General features: G+C 60.3%; 2 protein-coding genes across 7 annotated transcripts in view; one reads left to right on the forward strand and one right to left on the reverse strand.

Moving 5' to 3' along the window:
• Positions 1–16,198, forward strand: part of SPTBN5 (spectrin beta, non-erythrocytic 5) — a 46,095-nt gene extending 29,897 nt beyond the window's left edge. Inside the window, 32 exon segments of the mRNA XM_024732599.1 lie at positions 107–454; positions 1,734–1,849; positions 1,934–2,048; positions 2,822–2,935; positions 3,132–3,189; positions 3,192–3,652; positions 3,886–4,074; positions 4,354–4,431; positions 5,036–5,208; positions 6,339–6,429; positions 6,566–6,709; positions 7,329–7,499; positions 7,501–7,950; positions 8,144–8,356; positions 8,836–9,038; positions 9,156–9,306; positions 9,308–9,361; positions 9,590–9,784; positions 10,691–10,846; positions 11,033–11,131; positions 11,133–11,251; positions 11,422–11,543; positions 11,546–11,631; positions 11,846–12,022; positions 12,192–12,251; positions 12,253–12,303; positions 13,415–13,510; positions 13,607–13,698; positions 13,845–14,005; positions 14,886–14,979; positions 15,162–15,294; positions 16,070–16,198. Coding sequence (XP_024588367.1) covers positions 107–454; positions 1,734–1,849; positions 1,934–2,048; positions 2,822–2,935; positions 3,132–3,189; positions 3,192–3,652; positions 3,886–4,074; positions 4,354–4,431; positions 5,036–5,208; positions 6,339–6,429; positions 6,566–6,709; positions 7,329–7,499; positions 7,501–7,950; positions 8,144–8,356; positions 8,836–9,038; positions 9,156–9,306; positions 9,308–9,361; positions 9,590–9,784; positions 10,691–10,846; positions 11,033–11,131; positions 11,133–11,251; positions 11,422–11,543; positions 11,546–11,631; positions 11,846–12,022; positions 12,192–12,251; positions 12,253–12,303; positions 13,415–13,510; positions 13,607–13,698; positions 13,845–14,005; positions 14,886–14,979; positions 15,162–15,294; positions 16,070–16,120 — 4,821 coding nt within the window. The 3' untranslated portion in view covers positions 16,121–16,198.
• Positions 15,698–18,392, reverse strand: part of LOC112391147 (cytosolic phospholipase A2 beta-like) — an 18,487-nt gene continuing 15,792 nt past the window's right edge. For all 6 annotated transcript variants that reach the window (XM_024732346.1, XM_024732344.1, XM_024732343.1 and 3 more), the window contains 3 exons: positions 18,169–18,335; positions 17,405–17,591; positions 15,698–17,292 (listed from right to left, as the gene is read on the reverse strand). In XM_024732346.1, coding sequence (XP_024588114.1) covers positions 17,081–17,292; positions 17,405–17,591; positions 18,169–18,335 — 566 coding nt within the window. In that variant the 3' untranslated portion in view covers positions 15,698–17,080. The remainder of the gene's footprint in view (positions 17,293–17,404; positions 17,592–18,168; positions 18,336–18,392) is intronic.

Consider the following 18,392-nt stretch of genomic DNA (forward strand, 5'->3'; position numbering starts at 1 on the left):
AGACCATTGGATCTTATTTACCAGGCACTGCCCAGCCCCACCCTTGGGCCAGAAGCCAGCTACCTGGGCACAGCTGAGCGCAGGCATGTGGGACGTTTCTGTGGACCGGGGCAGCATGAGGATCATGAGGGTCATGTCCCGCCCACCCCACCAGGCCGAGGACTGGATCCAGGAGTGACTCCAGCAGCTGAAAGAACCAGTCCCTCCTGGGGACCTGAAAGATAAGTTGAGGCACATGCCGAAACACCAGGCCTTCGAGGCTGAGGTCCAGGCCCACGAGGAGATCATGACCTCTGTTGCCAAGGTAACAGCCAGGCCCTCAGCCCACACCCTGCCCCAAAGTGAGGACACCAGGATGGCCAAGGGGAAAGGTCTGAGGCAGGGGGAGCCTCCCTCACCTCACCAAGCCTTAGTTTCTTCATCTTTAAAATGGGGATACCGCTTACCTCATAGGTAAGAGAGCATATACGTATGGTGGTGGTTACAGGAATCTATACATGTGATAAAACTGCCTAGAGCTATACCTTCCCCCCCCCACACACACAGGTGCATGCATGTAAAAGCTGCTGAACTCTGAATGAAGTCTGTAGTCTAGTTGACAGTTATACCAAAGTCAGTGTCCTGGTTTTCATATGGCACTATAGTTATGTAAGATGTTACCATCGGGAAGCTGGGGGAAGGGCACACGGGCCTTCATTAGACACTTGTGCGATTTCCTGTGCATCTATGATTATTTCAAAATTTAAAAGAACAAGAATGCACGTGTGCCAGGGTGTAGTAGATGATCAATAAACTGCAGTTGCTCAGAGCTCTCATTTAGCATCCCCTCCCCAGCCCCTACTCATACACACACCAGAATCAGTTTCCCTTATGCGGTATAGAGGGAAGACATGGGCCAAGTGCGTTCACAGTCATGTATTAAGAGCCCAGACATGCTAACCTCACCCCCTGAAGTAAGTATATGACTTTTTTAAAAGGCTGCAGTGCTCCAATCTAAGATGGCCTTTACTAACGGTGGAATTTCACAGCCACTGTGCCAGATGCTGTAGGAGAAAGAGTGTTAGATAGACTTGAGGAGTTGGGTTTGAGTCCTGGCTCTGCCATAAATTCACCAGGTTAGTCTCTGAGCTCTGCTCCAGCTTCTATAAAAGAGAGAAACCCCCTTCCCTGCGCACCTATGACACACCTATTGGGAAGCACTTTGGAAATGTAGACCAGTGCAAGGCGCTTTTACTGGGGCAGGACACCTGCAGTCCATCCACTGTCAAGGACCCCAGCCCCGTGTAGCCGTGAACCCCACCCAGTGTCTAAGCTGTGGCAGCCTCAGCCCAGTGACTCCCAGGGACAGGGACACCCAAACCTAAGGAGGCTGGCACTCACCATTTCATTCAACCCCTTACTTTGCTTTTCTTATCCTGAGAAGCTGCATTTTAACTTTAAAAGCTTCTGTTCATCAGTGCGTGCCTGCCCTCCCACTCCTGCCGGGTCCCGACCTGGGGAGCAAATTTCCTAGTCTTAGAGATGACCCTGGGCTACAGACCCCAGGTGCATCTTGCTCAGGGCACCTGACATGGGATGGGATGGCCACGGCAGGGGAAGCAGCTGCCTCCACTCCGCAAACGTGCAGTTCCTCGAGCTCTCTCAGGCCCGAGCACACTCTCCAAGTGTTGATGCAGTGCAAAGAAGGGGCTCGGAGCAGGTGCCACAGATGCCCTCCCCCTGCACCTCCACAGGACACGGTGGATGATGCCCACATCAGGAGCGTCAATGACTTGTCCCTGCAGTCCAAGAACCAGGACCCTGAGCAACTCAACACCACCTGCCAACAGTGACAGCAGCTCAACAACAGGCCAGTCCCAGAGCCGGAAGCAGTGGGGCTGGGAGAGGGAGCTGGAGGGTCACCTCAGACTCAGCCTTACACCCTCTCCGTCAGGTGGAACAGTTTCCATGGCAACCTGCTCTGCTACCAGCGGCAGCTTGAAGGGGCCCTGGAGATACACACGTTGTCCCAAAAGCTGGATGACCTCACTCAGCACATCAGGGAGAAGGTAAGCAGTGGAACTGCTGATGCAGCCAGGGAGCCAGTGCGTCGCCCCCCTCACCCGCCTCTCCTCTTCAGCTGGGTACCTGTAGGCAGGTCCCATCAGGGGGCCATCCGAGGGTCTGCCAGCCGTTCTTGGGGTCAACTGCGGACCTAGAAGCCCCCATTTGCTTCTAGGAGGCTGGCCCACCTGCCGCCTTTCTCTCCCAGAAGCACTGTGAGTCCAGAGGCCAGAGCATCCCGCTCGCCACCGTTTCCTCTGTTGTCCCCGAGCAAGGCCAGAACCCGCAGTAGGTTTACCCCGGGATCGTGTCAGCAGCCACAGAGAAACCTGGCCTAGACGCTGGCAGAGGTGGGAGTGGGGAAGTTGTACGCGGCCTGAGAAGCCCGCTGTGAAGCACATGACGCCCTGTTCTGAGCATGCAGAGGGCTCTGTTCTTACTGCCCCTCTGGTTCCTGCCTCACCTAGGCCAGCCCATCTCAGTTCCCTGCAAAGGAGCGAGGGTCAAGTGAGACCATACGTGTGGAAGCAGCACACCCGTGGAGGTTCCTACCGCCAGCGAAACTCCAGCCCCAAGTCTCTCCTGGGAACCTTCCTCCCTCCCAGAAGGAAGGAACCTGTGGTCAGGGCCGGCGGCCTGCTCCAGCCCGCGGAGGGCCCTGGGAAGGGAATCAGGCTGGGTGCTTGCTTCCCACACAGAAACCCTGTGGCCAGCGACCCCTCTGCAGTGAGGGAGGAGCTGGAGAAAAGGCTGATAATAACGCCCCCTTCCTCCCCAGGCCACCCTGGTCCAGGCCCTGGACTGTGGGAAAGATCTGGAGAGCATGCAGAGGCTGAGGCGGAAACACGAGGAGGTGGAGCAGGAAATAGGCCTCGTCCAGGGCCAGGTGGAGGTGTGAAGCTGGGTGTGGAGGTGGCCTCAGGCCCAGGCACCTCCTCCGTGGGACCCTGGGCAGGCATGCGGCGGGGCGGGGGCGTGCTTGGGACCGAGGGCCAGCCAGGTCCACTGAGCTGTACAACCATAGGCTGGGCTCCCCTGAGCACCACCTGCCTCCCTGCCCCAGCCGCTGACCCTGGCTTCCCTCACAGCCTGTAGAGCATGAGGTAGGCCGCTTCTGCCAGAGAAGCCCTGAGGCCGCCCACACCCTTGCCGCAAGCAGCAGGCAATGATGGGCGGCTGGTGGCAGCTCTGGAGTGGGGCCCAGAAGTGGTACAAACCCCCAGGCCTCTTTCCCTCACTGCTCTTGCTGACCCATCCCCTGCAGCGTCTCAATCCCCACCCTTCCCTAAGAGTCTTTCTCCATCCTTCTAATAACCATCTGTATCGCCACCCTATTAATTCCCAGCCCATGGGCCCTTCTTTGGCTGAGGGGCTTCAGGGACAGAAGGCACTGGCGGGGGAAAGGGGCTCAGAGGCCCTAGGACTAGCTGATGAACCCTGTGGCAGGAAGGAGCCGCTGGATGCCTTGCACCAAGCTCAGAAGCGGCAGGCAACGCTGCAGGAATTGCTGATCTGGGCCCAGAGGCTGCGAGCTGAGATGGACGCCCAGAGCACCCCCAGCAGCCTCGCGGATGTCCAGAGCATGTTGGAGGAACGCCAGGATCGCAAGGTGAGCGGCCCAGACCCTGAGGCCCTTCCTGGGATCTTGCCTTCTCTCTGGCCTCCCCCTTACTGTGATCCCACTTTTCTCTTGGGTTCTTTCTGCATCGGCTACCTCTGCCTTTCTCCTCTTCCCTCTAACCCCCTCAGTGGTCTTCCCCACCTCTCCTCCCTCCCACTGGGCCTCTTCCCTCCCACTCAGGAAGCCTCAGCCTCTGGGATCTGAGCCCAGTCCTCTTACAGGCCGAGCTGGATGCCCAAACAGACAGCATCAGCCTGGCCCGAAGCACTGGGCAACGACTGCTTGCCGCCGGGCACCCATCCACCCCCGACATCCGCCAGGCCCCGGCTGGTTTAGACCAGGAGCTGAACAGCCTGGAAGGGGTCTGGCAGGAACACCAGCTCCAGCTGCATCAGGCCTTGGAGCTACAGGTAGCAGCCTCCATCCCGCCCCCACCCCTGGGGCCTGTACTAAACCCACTGCCCCTCGTCAGAGCCAAAGCCAGAGAGGCTGCCGTGCCAGGGGCTTTTCCCACCACCACCCACCGCCTACCACTCAGCTCACCCACGACAAATCTTGCCTGCTGTGGACTCCTTCTGTTGAGCCAGGCCCCAGGTCCCGGGTTTCCCACTGGGCCACCAACAGGGTCACTCCACCTGCAGTGACTGGACCCTCTGCTCACTTCCTCTTGCCTTTTCCTTTCTCAACAGCTGGCTCTGAGCTCTGTGGAGCAGGTGGAAAGTTGGCTCTGCAGCCTGGAAGCCTGCCCAGCCAGTGAGGGTCTCGGGGTAGGTGCCCAGCAGGAGTGAGGGAGCGTTTGCCAGGGCAGCATTAGAGATCAAACCAGCCAGTGCCGCCAGAGCTCCCCAGGCCAAGGGCATCTCCCGACCCTCAAGCACGCCGGTCACTGAGCAGTGGCTTACCCGTCCATCGCTGGCAGTTCTTATGCATCTGGGTCTGGGCCCTCTGTGGGAGCTCAGAGGGTGAGCCTGTGGCCCTTGACGCATTCTTGCCTCCTTTTCCCAACACCCCTCTCTCCTCTGCCCCCCTCACTTCCTTACACCCAGAGGTTTGCTTTTCCCACAACTGTCCCAACCCCTGTGGCAGGCAAGCCTGACTCATGGGGGTCCTCAGAGGATGATCAGGAGCCGTTTCCTGTGCTGACGTAGCCTTACTGGGAGTGCAGAGGAGAGGGTGTCCCTGTTATGTGGAGGAGCTCCACCTGCCCTGGAAATTCTAACACTTGACCCTTATTCCCCATGCCTTTCCTGGCTGAGAATCGCTGCCCTAAAGCCAGATACAGCCTTGAGGGATTGGGGGGATGTGTCTGGTAGGAAAGTAGATAGCTTGGGACTGGGAGGGGGCATCCCTGTAGACAGTATCGCTTCCCAGGACTCCTTGATTGACGTGGAAACACTGCTGTGGAAGCAGAAGATGCATGAGCGAGACCTGGAGGCACAGGCGGAGGCGATCAGCGCGCTGGAAGCCTCCACCCGCAGCCTGCACCAGGGTGGACAGCCTGAGACCCAGGGTGCCCTGGGCTGGTGCCAGGCCATGCTCCTGAGGTACCTCTGGCTCTGGCTGCGGGAGCCGTGGGCGGGCTGGCACAGGCATCAGGCTCTTCCCTTGCCCTTGTATCCCTTAGCCTGGGCTCACCAGGCTTTTCCAGGGGCTGAGTTCAGATGCCAGGGCCCCAGCGCTCCTGACCCTGCAGTGTGTCAACCTGTTATGGAGTCAAACAGCACATGGTCACTCAGCTGAGATAAAGGGGACTTTTAAAAAGAAGCACATGCTTAAGAAACTACAAGAGAGATGACCTCATGAAATGGCAATACCAGAGCACAGCAGTTAGCCAGACGGCACTGAGTTTCTGCGCTGCCCTCTCACAGCGGGACTTGGGGCAGATTCCTCACAGAGTCTCATGTCTACAGTGAGGGGATAAAAATACCTGCCCCTTAGGGTTGTGGTCAGGATGAGAAAGGAATCCTTGATGTCCCGGTGTGGTGCCTGGCACTCAGGGGGGTTGGCATATGTCTTATGCTCATTTAACTGAAGCCGGCACAGCTATGAGACTCCAGTCTCTGCCTTTTTTCCACATAAAAGTCCATCTGGTTCAGCTGCCTTGTCCAGCCCCTCAGACGTTTAGATCAAGGCAGATTTGGCCAAAAGCTGGATTCCAGATTGGTGGGGGTCTCCGTCCTTCCCAGAGAGCCCACCAGGGCCCACTGTGTTTGTGGCTTCTGGGCTGGTGCCCTGGCGGCCATGCCCTCCTCTTCCCTGCAGGTGGACCCCACCTGGGTACCCGAGGTCTTTGATTGACAGATGGAAAATGTGGGTTTGCTGGTCTCTGTCAACACTCCCTGCCCCCCTCCCCCAGCCCCCTTAGGTGGTTCCTGGCAGGCCCGGCTGTCCCCCAGGACAGTGCCGTCTTGATCCCCTCCCTCTAAGGCTTCTGGCATCCTCTAGGGGGCTGTTTTCATTCCATCAAGACTCTCTGCATCTCCTCTGCCCTCCACACCCTTTGGCAGCCCCAGCAGGAGGAGACAGACTCAGGGTATACTGATACACAAGAAAGGCTGTCCTGGGCTGGAAGGGCACACCTATGCACGTGTGTGTGCATGCGTGTGCACACACACACACACCCATAACAGCCCAGTGAGCAGACCTGAGGCCCCTGACACCCTCCTTCCGGCAGGAAAGAGGCACTCCTGCAGCAAGCCAGGACCTGTCGCCACCAGCTGGAGGAGCTCGGGCAGCTGCAGCCTTTCCTGCAGGGTTCCTACGAGGTTGGCCGGCGTGGGGAGTGGTTGTGGTGAGAGAAGGGGCTGCCCCCGGGACAAACCACTCTTCCTCGGGGCAGCCCAGAGGTTATGGGAAAGGAGAGCCCTAGGCAGCAGGGCCTGTTCCTCCCGGTGTGCCCAGGTGGCCGCATGGCTGAGGGAGAAGAACCTGGTGGTCCTGGAAGAGGGCTGGCAGGACCCAGCCGGGCTGCAGGCACAGTTGCGGCGGCCGCAGAATCTCCAGGCGCAGGACACGAGTGTACACCACCAGCAAAGGCTGCAGACGGTGAGGTCTTGGGGACCAGGGATGGGCTTACAGGCCAGAGCAGGGGGTGACCCCACAGAGCCCTGGCAGCTGGCTCCGAATCACAGCTGTGGATGGCCGACCTTCGAGTGCTTTCTGCATACAGATGCCGTGCTAAGCACCAAAGGGCCATGAGACGCAGTGGCTTCCCTGGGCACCCTCCAAAAATAGTGCCTTTTCAAGAATTTTAAAGATGGTGTTTTGGCGTGATGGTTTTAACAGCTCTCTTGGACAGACATCAGAGGACAGAGTCAGGGTATGTAGCCAGCAGTCCTGTTCGTGTAGGAGTCAAAGTATAACACCTTTTAAGTTTACCCTCTTCCACCTGCAAAGGGCAGGCCCCAACCCCAGGCTGCCTCTCTGTGATATAAAGTGCCCTGCTAAGTATTTGAAATGTTGGATCTCATTTAAACAAAATACCCATTATTATCTCCATTACATGGATAAGGAAAATGAGCTCAGAGAGGTTAAGGAACTTGCCCAAGATCACACAGCTAGCCCACAGACTCTGCAGCTGTGGGGCTGGTGGTTGGAGCCAACACAAGTGCCCTGACACCAGCAGTCCTGAGTCCATGAGGTGTGTGCCATGTTGTGGCTGTAGGAGGGGCAGAGGCTGCTGCGGGATGGCCTCACATCCTCAGAGACCATGCAGGAGTGGCTGCAGGAGCTGAGAGAAGTCTGGAAGGAGCTACAGGCCAACTGCCAGAGGAAGGCAGCCAAGCTACAGGAGGCCCGTGAGGTGAGGCTGTGCGGCCCTGGAGTGGGCTGGGTGCAGCTCTAGATTCTCCCTCTCGTGCCCACCTCACATTCTGCCTGGGAAGGCCACTGCCTGGCCCAAGATGTGGAAGAGCAGGCCCAGCGGCTGCTTCAGCGGTAAAGCCGTTCTTCCTCTCTATCCCCCAGCTCGGCTCCTCGGGGCCCTCCCTGCCCATGGTGAGGGGCACAGAGCGGGCAAGCTGGTGTGCAGGTCACAGTGTGGCCCTGATCCTGACGACCAGGGTGCCCCCTGCCCCGGGCCCGCCCTCCACTGCTGCAGGTTTGAGAGCCAGCGGGCGCCCCTGAGGGAGCGCAGGACAGCCCTGGAGGCCCGGAGCCTCCTCCTGCAGTCCTTCAAGGACACTGACGAGGAGATGGCCTGGGTGCGGGAGAAGCTGTCCCTGACGGCTGCTCGGGACTGCGGCCAGAGCCCCAGTGCCCTGCAGCGCCTGCAGGAGAAGTGCCAGGTGTTGGCCCAGCGGGAGGGGCGGGGCCATCGTCAGTCGCCTCGGGCTGGAAGCTTCTCCCTGGATTCTTTGGTGGTCACAGGGGCAGGGTTCTCTCTGGGGGCAGCTGTGGGATCCCACCGGGCTTGAGACGTGACTCTGGGTTCCCCGAGGAGCACCCGGGAGCATCCCCCGTCTTCCTCCGACTCTGCAGAACCTGGAGACTGAGATGAGCAGCCCTGAGGCTCTGACCCAGGCGGCGGTGGGCGCAGGGCACGAGCTGGTGCAGGCTGGGCACTTTGCTGCCCGTGACGTGGCTGCCCGGGCGCGGCAGCTGGAGGATGCCGTGGGCCGCCTGCAGGCAGAGGCTACGCAGAGGCGACAGCGGCTGCAGCAGGCTCAGGAGGCCCAGCAGTTCATGATGGAGGTGAGGGAGTGTGATGGGGCACGAAAGGGTGGGGGCTGGTCCTGAGGACACCCAGAGGGTAGGCAGGGCTGGAAGGTAATGCCCAGGTGGGGCTCCAGGGTCTCTGTGCATCTTCTGTCACCTCCACTAAGTTGTCTCCTGTCCCCAAGATCTTCCTTCAGCATGTTTCCCAGGAAACGGCCCACTGGGTTTGGTTTGGTTTGGTTTTGCTGTTTTTTTCTAAACCAATGATTCTCAATCAGTGCTTCACATCAGTATCACCCGGAACTTTTAAGAAGTGCTGACACTCAGCTGTATTCCAGACCAAATCAGAATCTTAAGGGGTGAGAGCCAGGCATAGCCAATTGTTAAAACTCTCAGGTGATCCCCATCGGCCAAGTTGAGAACCACTCAATGCTCTAAATCTCGAGGCCATGAACTCAAAGTTGGGAGCCCTGGAGGGCATCACCCAGGGAAACCTGTCCTCTATGTCACCCCAGCTCCCAGAGGCAGGATCCTGGCTGGAAGAATGGGGCTGTGTTCAAGAACGGGACATTGAGGATATGGGCCAGAGTGCCGGAGCCACGCAGGCCTTTCTGCGGTGGCTGGAGGCCACCAGGAGAGACCTGGAGGGGTTCAGCACACGCATCGAGAGGCTGCAGCAGACAGCAGCCCTCCTTGAGAGCGGGCAGAACCCAGAAATGTGCGTTGGAGCCAGGCCCAAATAGGGAGGAGCAGGGAGGGGCTCTCCCTACAGAGGCACGAGGCCGGTCCAGCCTGGAGAGGAAGGGCTCCAGGCAGACTGTCCTTCCTGCCGCAGCCCCAAGTTGCTCGCCCTGATGCTCGCAGTGAGGGACACCCACTCAGGGCTGTTGCAGAGAGCAGAGGGCAGGGGGCAAGGCCTTCGGGAGCAGCTGCAGCTCCACCAACTGGAGCGGGAAGCCCTGCTCCTGGACGCCTGGCTGGCCAGCAAAGGTGGCCACTGCCGAGTCCCAGGACTACAGGCAGGACCTGGAGGCCGTCAAGGTGAGGCACTCCTGAGCGAACCTGGAGGAGAGTAGATTGAGTGGCCCACAAGGGCGGAGAAGGGGGAGGGGGCCACACAGGAAGTGGGGGGCTCTGGGAGGATCCCCGTGGTCCTAGAGGCAGGGCCGAGGGACATCAGGAGTGGCAGATACTGCTGAGCCCTCCAGTAGCTTTGAGAGCTGCTGGATGCCACCTCCAGAGTGACCTTCCTGGCCCTGCACCCTGCAGCTGCTGGAAGAGAAGTTCGATGCTTTCAAAAAGGAAGTCCAGAGCCTGGGACAGGCCAATGTGCAGGCCCTGTGGAAGCAGGCAGGCTCCTTGGAATGGGCAGCACCCAGGTGCTCTCCCCAGATTCAAGGGCAGCGGAGTCACATCGAGGCCATTTGGGAGAGACTGGACCGGGCAGTGAAAATCCACACACAGGTAGGTGCCCTCAGTCTCAGCCAGGGGCAGCCAAGGGGCTGGGACAGCTGTGTGTGTAATCTGCCTGGGCCAGGGACAGGCAGCCCCACCGTGTCTGTGTGCCTGTGTGTGGAGCAAGGTGGCTGCCTCCAACTCCCAGTGCCAAGCAGATCAAAAGTCGCAGTCTTCCACCTCCAGCCCTCTCCGAGTCTCTCCACCGATTTGGTTTCCCCCTGGCAGCTCACACCTCCAGAGAGAAACAGGAAGCATGTCTGGCCAGCTCCTGACCCCCGCCCCCCCGCAAAGCCCCCTCCAAACATAGGCTTCAGGTTTATTAAGACACAGGCCCCGTTGGTCTCTTGTCCTTCACCACACCCACTAACTGGGCAAGACCGCTCCAGCCATTCACTCTTCTCATCTAAATGCTCTGAGTGGATCTGTGTGCTGAGGGCATCCCCAGCGTTTCTCCATGACCTTCACTCTCAGCCACAGCTGGTAGTTTCTAGAAAAGCAGTCCAGGTCCCCGAGCCCCTGACAGAGCCTGCAGCCCAGGGATACCTCCTCTGAGCGTCCTGGCCAGGCAGCCTCCTGAGGCGACCCTCTTCATCTCAGCCAGATGCCCCCAAAAGAACGTCCTCCCTCCTGTGGACTCATTCCCACCTGCTTCCAAGCCCCCACCTCTGCCCGTCTCATGAGTTGGGCACTGAAGACCCTCTCCTCACAGAATCCCCCAGGGCCCTACCCCGTCATCAGTAACATCACACATTCACAGAGCAGCTGCCACATCTGGGACATTTCCTGTACCCGGTGGTCATGAACGAGTCACCAAGCCCCATGGACCTCCTTGTTTAAAAGGAAGTGGCCCGGAAGGTTACATCTCCAGGGAGAGAGGACCCTGGCCGGAGCAGGCCCGCCCTCCTCTCTCAGAACCTGGCCATGGCCCATGAGGTCTGCGGCTTTGAGCAGGTAGCAGCCGAGCTCCAGGGCTGGATGCAGGAGAAGGCGGCCCCGGTGGCAAGAGATGCCTGTGGCCGCAGCCCAGCGCCGGTGCAGACCCTGCAGCAACAGCACAGATGCCTGGAGGTAAGGGTCCATGCCCCATGGGCTGCCCGTCTGACCTCCTCCCCTGGGTGAGGGGACCCCAGAGGTGGGAAGGGAGGCCCTGCATGCCCGGGCTGTGGAGGTGGGCTTCTCAGAGTGGATGGGTGCTCCCTGAAAAGGAGCAGAGGCATCGGGTTGCCAGGGGGTAAGGCCCGATTCTGGCTGCAGGGGGGACTGGCAGCAATGGAAAAGGAGGGGGCCCAGGTGCAGATGGAGCCCTGCCAGCTGGGCCAGCTACACCCTGTGGCTCAGGAGGGCCTGGCCAAAGCAACTGGCTGAGGTGCAGGAGGCCTGGGCCACCCTGAATGCCAAGGTCCAGGAGCGGGGTCGGCAGCTGGAGGAGGCTGCCCAGGGCCACGCCTTCCTCGGACGCTGTCGGGAACTGCTGTAGGTGGCATCCTGCCCCGGCTGTTGGCTCAGCTCTGCCCTGCAGGGCGGGGGTCACCCCAGCTCTTTGGGGGGCTATAGTCCCCATCTCCCTATGCAGCTCATGCCCTGCCCCCCACCACAGTCTGCCCTCCTGGCCCTGACAGCAGCTTCCCCTCCCTGCCCTGCAGAGCATGGGCTCAGGAGAAGCAGGGGCTGGTGTCCTCAGAGGAGCTGGCTGGGGATGTGTCTGGGACCGAGTGGCTCCTGGAGCTGCTGGAGGAGCTGGGGCAACAAATCAAGGGGCACTGCCGTCAAGAGCCCAGGATGTACAGCAGGAAGGGCAGCAGCCAGTGGACAATGGCCGCTTCATGTCCCTGGAGGGACGAGCACAGAGATGGGTCTGGGGCTGAGCTGGGCGCACAGCCCAGTTACCCAAGGCCTCGGAACCCTGAGCAGGAGCACAAGGCCAGGCAGGGGGCGGAGAGAGGGGGGCAGAGACAGGGAGGGTGCAGGCCTCACGGTCTTCCCTTGACACCTCTGCTGGGTGCTCCAGCCCTGCCCCACCCCGTGGCTCTGCCTAAGCATCTCGCCCCCAGTGCCCCGCCCCCGCAGATGACAGAGTGCCTGCAGGAGCTGGACGGTCGGCCGCGGGCACTCAGGGAGGCCTGGGCCCTGCACTGGGAGCGCTGTGAGGGGAGCTGGCGTCTGCAGAAGCTGCAGCAGTGGCTGGACCAGGCCGAGGCCTGGCTGGCGTGCCGGGAGGACCTCCTGCTGGACCCCAACTGCAGGGTGAGCCGAGGCCCTGCCCCTTAGCTGGCTGCACCGTCTGGCAGCTACAGCCAAGGGCAGATCCTGCTGCTCCCCTGCACCCTGGGCCCCTGGCCAGGTTGCAGAGGGTGAGGGAATGGCTCTCTGCACCCCCGAGGGCTGGGCGGTACCCTGGCTTGCTTCTCCCCAGCGCTCGGTGTCAGATGTGGAGTGGCTGCTCCGCAGACACCAGGACTTAGAAAAGCTGCTGGCTGCCGGCTGCCCAGGAGGAGAAGTTTGCTCAACTGCAGAGGAAGGCAGGGGTGAGCGGAGGTTGAAATGAGGGTGCACTGGGAGATAGGGGCCTGGGGGCCCATGGGGGTGGGCGGTCCTGGTCTCAGCCCGAGAGTCAGGCTCTCTCCAGGCGCTGAGCCCACATCTGACCCTTCAGGAAAGCCCTATTCTTTCCCTTGCTGGCTGTCACGTCCTGTTGCCCACATCTCCAGGTAGGCTAGGGTGCCGTGTGCACTGGGATAGCTGGAGCAGGAAAAGATGAAGAACAGTGAGGACACGGGGGCTCTCTGGGTGGGAGGCACGTGGGGAGGAGAGGCTGGGGCATGGAGCCCCCAGAGCCCTGGCCTGGCTCCCCTGGCTCCCCTCCCGAAGGTGGAACAGAAGCCACAGGTGAATGAGCTGAAAGCTGGGAGAGGTGGCAGCGGGCTGACCTCCCTCCAGCAGAGCCCTTGGGAAGCTGGTGGCCCGGAGCACAGTTGACCGAGACAGCACAGCTGCAGCCACGTGTCCCCGTCAGGCCTCACATACCCTTTGCCACCACTGTCTCCCTGGAGAGCGCGGCAGGGACCGTCGGGGTAGGGAGCCCACACCCCGAGCCAGCACTGCAGTACCAGGGACCAGGGGGGTCACCAGGGATGAGAAGGTTGGGGAGGGTTAGATGCCTCGCCCACCTTCCAGAGGGGGCCCCTGGCCTCTAAGCTGGTCACAATGTTTCCTGGGCCCCATCTTGCGATTTCAGGATGCAAAGGGTGCCCCTGCCATGGGGACTTTTGGAGCTTACGTAGGAGCTCCTGCCTGGGAGGAGCCAGGGAAATGCCCGGAAACTGCTTCCGCAGCAGCTGCCCTCCACAGAGCCACTTGAGGGCTCAGAGGGCAGCGGGGCCTGGCGGGCTCGAGTTGTGGTGCCCACCGCAGCAACTGGACAGTCTGGCTCTCCGGGGCCACTTCGCAGCTTCTGTCCTCGCCCAAGTTGGGGTGCGCCCCTCATCTTCCTCTTCCTGGGTTCCCTGGAAGTTTACCCCCTGGCTCCCTCTTCCCCGTGGGCACCTTGGTCCAGTCCAGTCCTTTCCCTGGGAGCCTCTGGAGACACAGAGTCAGGCTTTGGCGAGGCTGATGCAGCCTCACGCCTTCTCTCCACAGCCCAGCGTGAGCCCCAGGGACGGCTGCCCTGGGGCCTCGTGGCGGCAGGGAGACAGCTGCCCGAGCCTGCTCCAGGACGAGTGGATGGCAACCAAGGTACTGGGCAGTGGGTGGGCAGGCAGAGGACAAAGAAGGACCCACAGGGAAGAGCAGAGACAGCCGTGGTAAACTCTACCGCTCATTTCTCCTCAGGACGCGGCTTCCACAGCCACCCTTGACCTCGCAGAAGCCCAGCGTGAGAGACCAAGGGATCACCAAGATGGAAAACACACTTTCCCCTTAAGGTGAGCGCCATGTCAGGGGAGAGACACGCTGACTTGACAGGCACAGCCCCCCAAGGGCAGCTGAGGGGGCTGGAGGCAGCTGGGCTCATGACTGGGCCGCAGGCTGCCTGCGGTAGAGACCATTTGCAGCACCATCTGAAGGGCAGGTTGAGAGCTGGCATGGAGCCCCGAGCAGCGCAGCAGGCAGGCTCCAGGGGAAGCCTGGGGAACGGAGCAGGCGCGAGGGGCATTGATTCCCTGGGCCCCAAGCTGCTGGCACTGGATGCGTCCTTGGAAGTTTCACATCTACTATCTCTGTGCCTGAGAGGTAAGTGGGAGTTTTTTTCTCAATTTAAGGCCCAGAGAGGGTAGGCAACTTGCCAGAGATCACATAGCTAATTAGTAGAAGTAGAGCCAGGCTTGATGCCCTGACAGCCTCCCAGTTCTGTTCACCCACTTTGGAGTCTGACTCCCCTGAGCCCTTCCCTCAAGGATCTTCATGGGCTTCCCCATGCTCTGCTCTACTAATGAGGCCTTCCCTAACCTTGTAGTCTTCAAACAGCTCTGAACGCACCTCCCTTGGGGTGTCTTACAGACAGTGGCCAAGCCCAGCTCTACTGCTAGGAGGAATACACAGAAAGCACCCCTTAGACCAGAAATCTTTCATCATTGTGGTCTGACAGGCTCCGTGTGGAGAGCGCGTTTAGGGGCCCCACCTGGGAGTCCCTCTGGGTTCCTGGCTCTGTTCCTTACACTGTGTCTGTTCCCCTGGGATCTCCCTGAGGCTGTCCTTCCAGAATCCCAAAGAGACCTGAGCTTCTCCAGGCTAAGCCTCCCTGAGCCCATCGGCATTGTCTTCCAGGAGGCCGGATGCACTGGGGGAACCTGCCCCCGAGTGCTGGGCCTGGGCTGCCTCTCAGCGTGGGTAAGGCTTGGTGTGTGCGGAGCGGCCAGAAGCAGGTGCCTCTTAGACCGTTCGGGCCGCTATAACAAAGATACCACAGGCTGGGTAGGACTTGAACAACAGACACTTACTTCTCACAGTTCTGGAGACTAGGAAGTCACCTCAAGGCCCCTCCTCTTAATACCATCAGCTTGGGGGTAGGATTTCAAGCCATGGCAAGGAGGAAGGAGCAGGCATGGAGTCTGCTGCTGCAGGTGGCCAACCCCCGGGCCAGGCTAACCGCTGTTCTTCCTTGGCTCTGCAGCCCCCAGCCTGAGCCCAGAGCTCCGAGCCAGACCCTTGGGCTTCCCGGCTGAGCGCTCTGCTGAGAGGGTGCTCGGCCCAGCCGCTCCGCTCAGGTAGGGCACCTGGGTGTGTGGGCGGGAGTCCGGAGCCCCCATGACTGGCACAGACGCTGCCCTCTTAAGCCCAGGGAAGGTCCTAGGACTCAAACTACACTGCTCAGGTGTGGGGCCACCCCCACCCTGTCACGGTCTCAGCAGTGACGAGAGTCCAGACCTGAGGCTCCCTTTCCCCCCAGGTTCCCCGGCTGCCCCCCACCCTCCTCGCCAAGGGAGGCACGACTGCGCCGACAGCCACCCTTGGCCCGTGGGCTCCCGCAGAGGAAACTGCACGAGGCTCCCGCCGGCTGTCTTGCTCAGGCCAGACCCACGGTGAGTGTACCCAGCTTCCCTTTGCACACACCAGGAAGCCTCCCGGGCGCCCACACACTCTCCCCCTCCTTGCTCTCCTGTCCTTCCTCTCCAAGATGCAGCACCGCTTGCAAGGATGCCAGGCCCCTCCTGTACCCTTGCTCCTGTCCCCACTCTCTGTCTCCATCCTCCCAGCTTTTCCCCAGTCCAAGGACTAGGTCCCTGCTCCAGGGGGGGAAGGGGAGGAGCCTTACTATCCCAGAGAGCCCAGAAGCCAGGATGTCACCCAGACACACACCCGTAGACCCCAAGACCCACACACAGGTTCACACGCAGAACAGACCTACACACAGTGACACAGTACATAGACTCCACACACAGCCTTGTGCCTGAGGAATCACATCACAGCAGGGGTGGCAGCCAGTCGTGGTGTCTGGTATAATTATCCACTCCTGCAGGACCCACAGCTTCCAATTTATGATTCAGATGATGTGCTGCTGAGTCAACAGGCCCTCTCCAGGACATGGTGGCTTCTAAGGTCATCAGAGCAGCCATGTCTTCTGCTCTGTGCCTCCAGCCACATGCCCAGGGAACACAGAGGTAGTGAGTTGCATCATGGGAACCAGTCATCTCCCATGCCCCCCGCACATCATGGTCCCTCCTGCAGCTGCCTCCCAGTAGCCACCGCCCACATCAATGTTAGGAGGAGGTGCAAAGGCCTGGGGCACCAGTGCTTGGAGAAGATTCCGGGGAAGCTAGGCCCTAAATTCACTCCACCTCCCTGTTCTCCCAACAGGTCTGGGCCCTGAAGCGAACCTGTAGGTGGCACCAAACCTCAGGGCTATAAGCGAGGACACCCTCAAGGGGACCAGGAGACCCAGCTATCAGACCCCTGGGACCAACATCTGGAATAGACGGTTAGGAGACAGGCCCCACCAAGGTCCGAGCTTGCTGAAGTCACGCCGTTAGCACTGGTCTGTCTTTGGTGCATCTGATCCCAGGTCTGGCCCACCCCTATCAGTCATGGGACAGGAAGCAGCCCTTTGCCTGAGTCCCTGGGTGAGGAAGACAGGGGTGCTGGCTGTCACTGCCTGCAAGTCACCTGGGCAGGGCCAGGGCTGCAGCAGCAAGACCCACCCCCCAGGCTAAACTGGCCACCTCTCTGCTTGGAGAGAGTGGGCCGGAGTGGAGTAGACACTGCCATGAGCTCACAGCCTGCTCTTCAGGGGAAGCCCAGGCTGACTTGCCAGCTCTATAAGGTGTCTGGGGAGAGGTTTTGTTTCCTAAACCAGTCCTTGCCCTGGGTAACCAAGAGGTGGGATGACGTGTCCCTTCTTGGAAGCAATGACAGTAATCTCCATAATGCCTCACGTTTGTACGGGCCTCTGTAATACATAAAATGCTCTACTTTCACTCTGTACAGCTACTCAAGGTAGCAAGGAAGGGAAAGGACACTCAGGTCACGGGGTTTTGGGTGCATACACAAATCTGGCCCAGACCACCCCACTTACCCCCACTGCCACATCATGGAGACGAGGCCCCAGCCCCTGTTTAAAACCCTCAACCTACCCCAGGGTGTCCGTGGCAGGGGTGCTGGTGGCTTCAGTGCCACGTCTGGGTGGTGCTAGGCACCTTCGTGAGCCCCTCAGAGGGCTGGCGACCACAACAGGGCCGTCCAAACTGCCAGAGGCTCTGAACTTGGTGACGACGGTCTCCACCCCAACTCAACCAGAGCAGCAAGGCGGCCAAGAAGGGAGCCTGAAAAAGTCAGGGGCCGTGGGGCTGGGGCGTGGCACCCTCCCGCCCATCACTTGGCCCGGCGCTGCTTGCGCCGCCGCACGGCCGCACGCAGGGCCTCCAGCAGCTGCTCCCGGTTGTTGCAGATGTTGTAATGCGTCAGGCGGAGCAGCTTGTCCATGTCCTCCCGGCTGTAAGTCACCTTCAAGTAGTGGTAGGGGGAGTCGGATGAAGACAGGTTCACCTCCCCGGCCTCCTGCGCCTCGGCCGTCCGCCGGACCCCTGTGGAGAGAGTGCAGGCCGGCCATGGGAGGCAACCTCACTGGGGATGGAGGGCGGGTTTGGGGTCACCTGGGTGGAGGATAGAGGAGGGCTCCAGAGAATGGTGGCTCACCTGGGGCTGAGTACTCCCGGAAGGAGGCGTTGACCAGCGGGAAGTGCAGCACAGCAGGGGCGTCAGGGCGGGCAGGGTCCGAGAAGAGGTGGCACTCCCGGGGCTGGCGCTGCTCCTCGGGGCTGGGTGAGATGGATGGGAATGGGATGCCCTGCTCCTGGCAGAACCGATCCAGGATCTGCAGCTGCTGTAGGGTGGGCAGAAAAGGCATCAGCGGGATGGGCCCATGGGCTCCCAGTGTCCTCCACTCTGGACTGACTGAACGTGGAGGTCTGCTAAGACGCGGGACTGAGTGCCCAGATGCCAAGCCAGACGCTAGTGGACCCAACAGGCCAGGCTTGGTCAATGTTCTAAACCTGGCAGCCCTTCTATGGCAGCCCCTTTGGTGTCAATGGAGCCGGGCTGCTAACAACTCCCAGGTTCTGCAACTGGGAGACAAAATCCTTCCCGGGACCAACACAGAAACTCAAAACAAGGAGCCCCAGGGGTTCAGGACCAAACAGGGTGCAGGTACGTTTAAAATAAAATACATTTTAAAACACTGCCAGCTTCCCATCACGCCAACTTTCTGAGCAGAGTAAGTTCCCCTGGGGGAGAGTTCACAGAACCCACAGCCTTTCATTCACAGCATCGCTATCACGGCCCCTAAGGGAAGCTGTCCCAGAAACCAGACTCCAAAGCGGATCTCTCCAGAGTCAGGAATGTCGGGCCAGCTGAGGCCAGGCCTGGCATTGCCCACCCCCCCAAGCCTGCCCGATGCCCACCTCAAAAGCTCCATGGAGGTTGTAATCCAGCGACAGGATGAGGTCCACGTCCCGTGTGGGCCGCAGGAGGGGTGGGCAGCTGGTGTTGACAAAGAAGCCAACATCCAACAGGCAAAGGAAGGGTTCTGCAGGTGTCAGCTGGTTGGGGAGGCCATCCAGTTTGGTGGCTGGAAAGGTGGGCGGCGGGGGGGGGATCGGGTGGAGAGCAGCTGTCACTGGTGCTA

This window comes from Neophocaena asiaeorientalis, unplaced genomic scaffold (assembly GCF_003031525.2).
Source record: "Neophocaena asiaeorientalis asiaeorientalis breed wild unplaced genomic scaffold, Neophocaena_asiaeorientalis_V1.1 scaffold119, whole genome shotgun sequence".
Taxonomy (NCBI): Eukaryota; Metazoa; Chordata; class Mammalia; order Artiodactyla; family Phocoenidae; genus Neophocaena; species Neophocaena asiaeorientalis.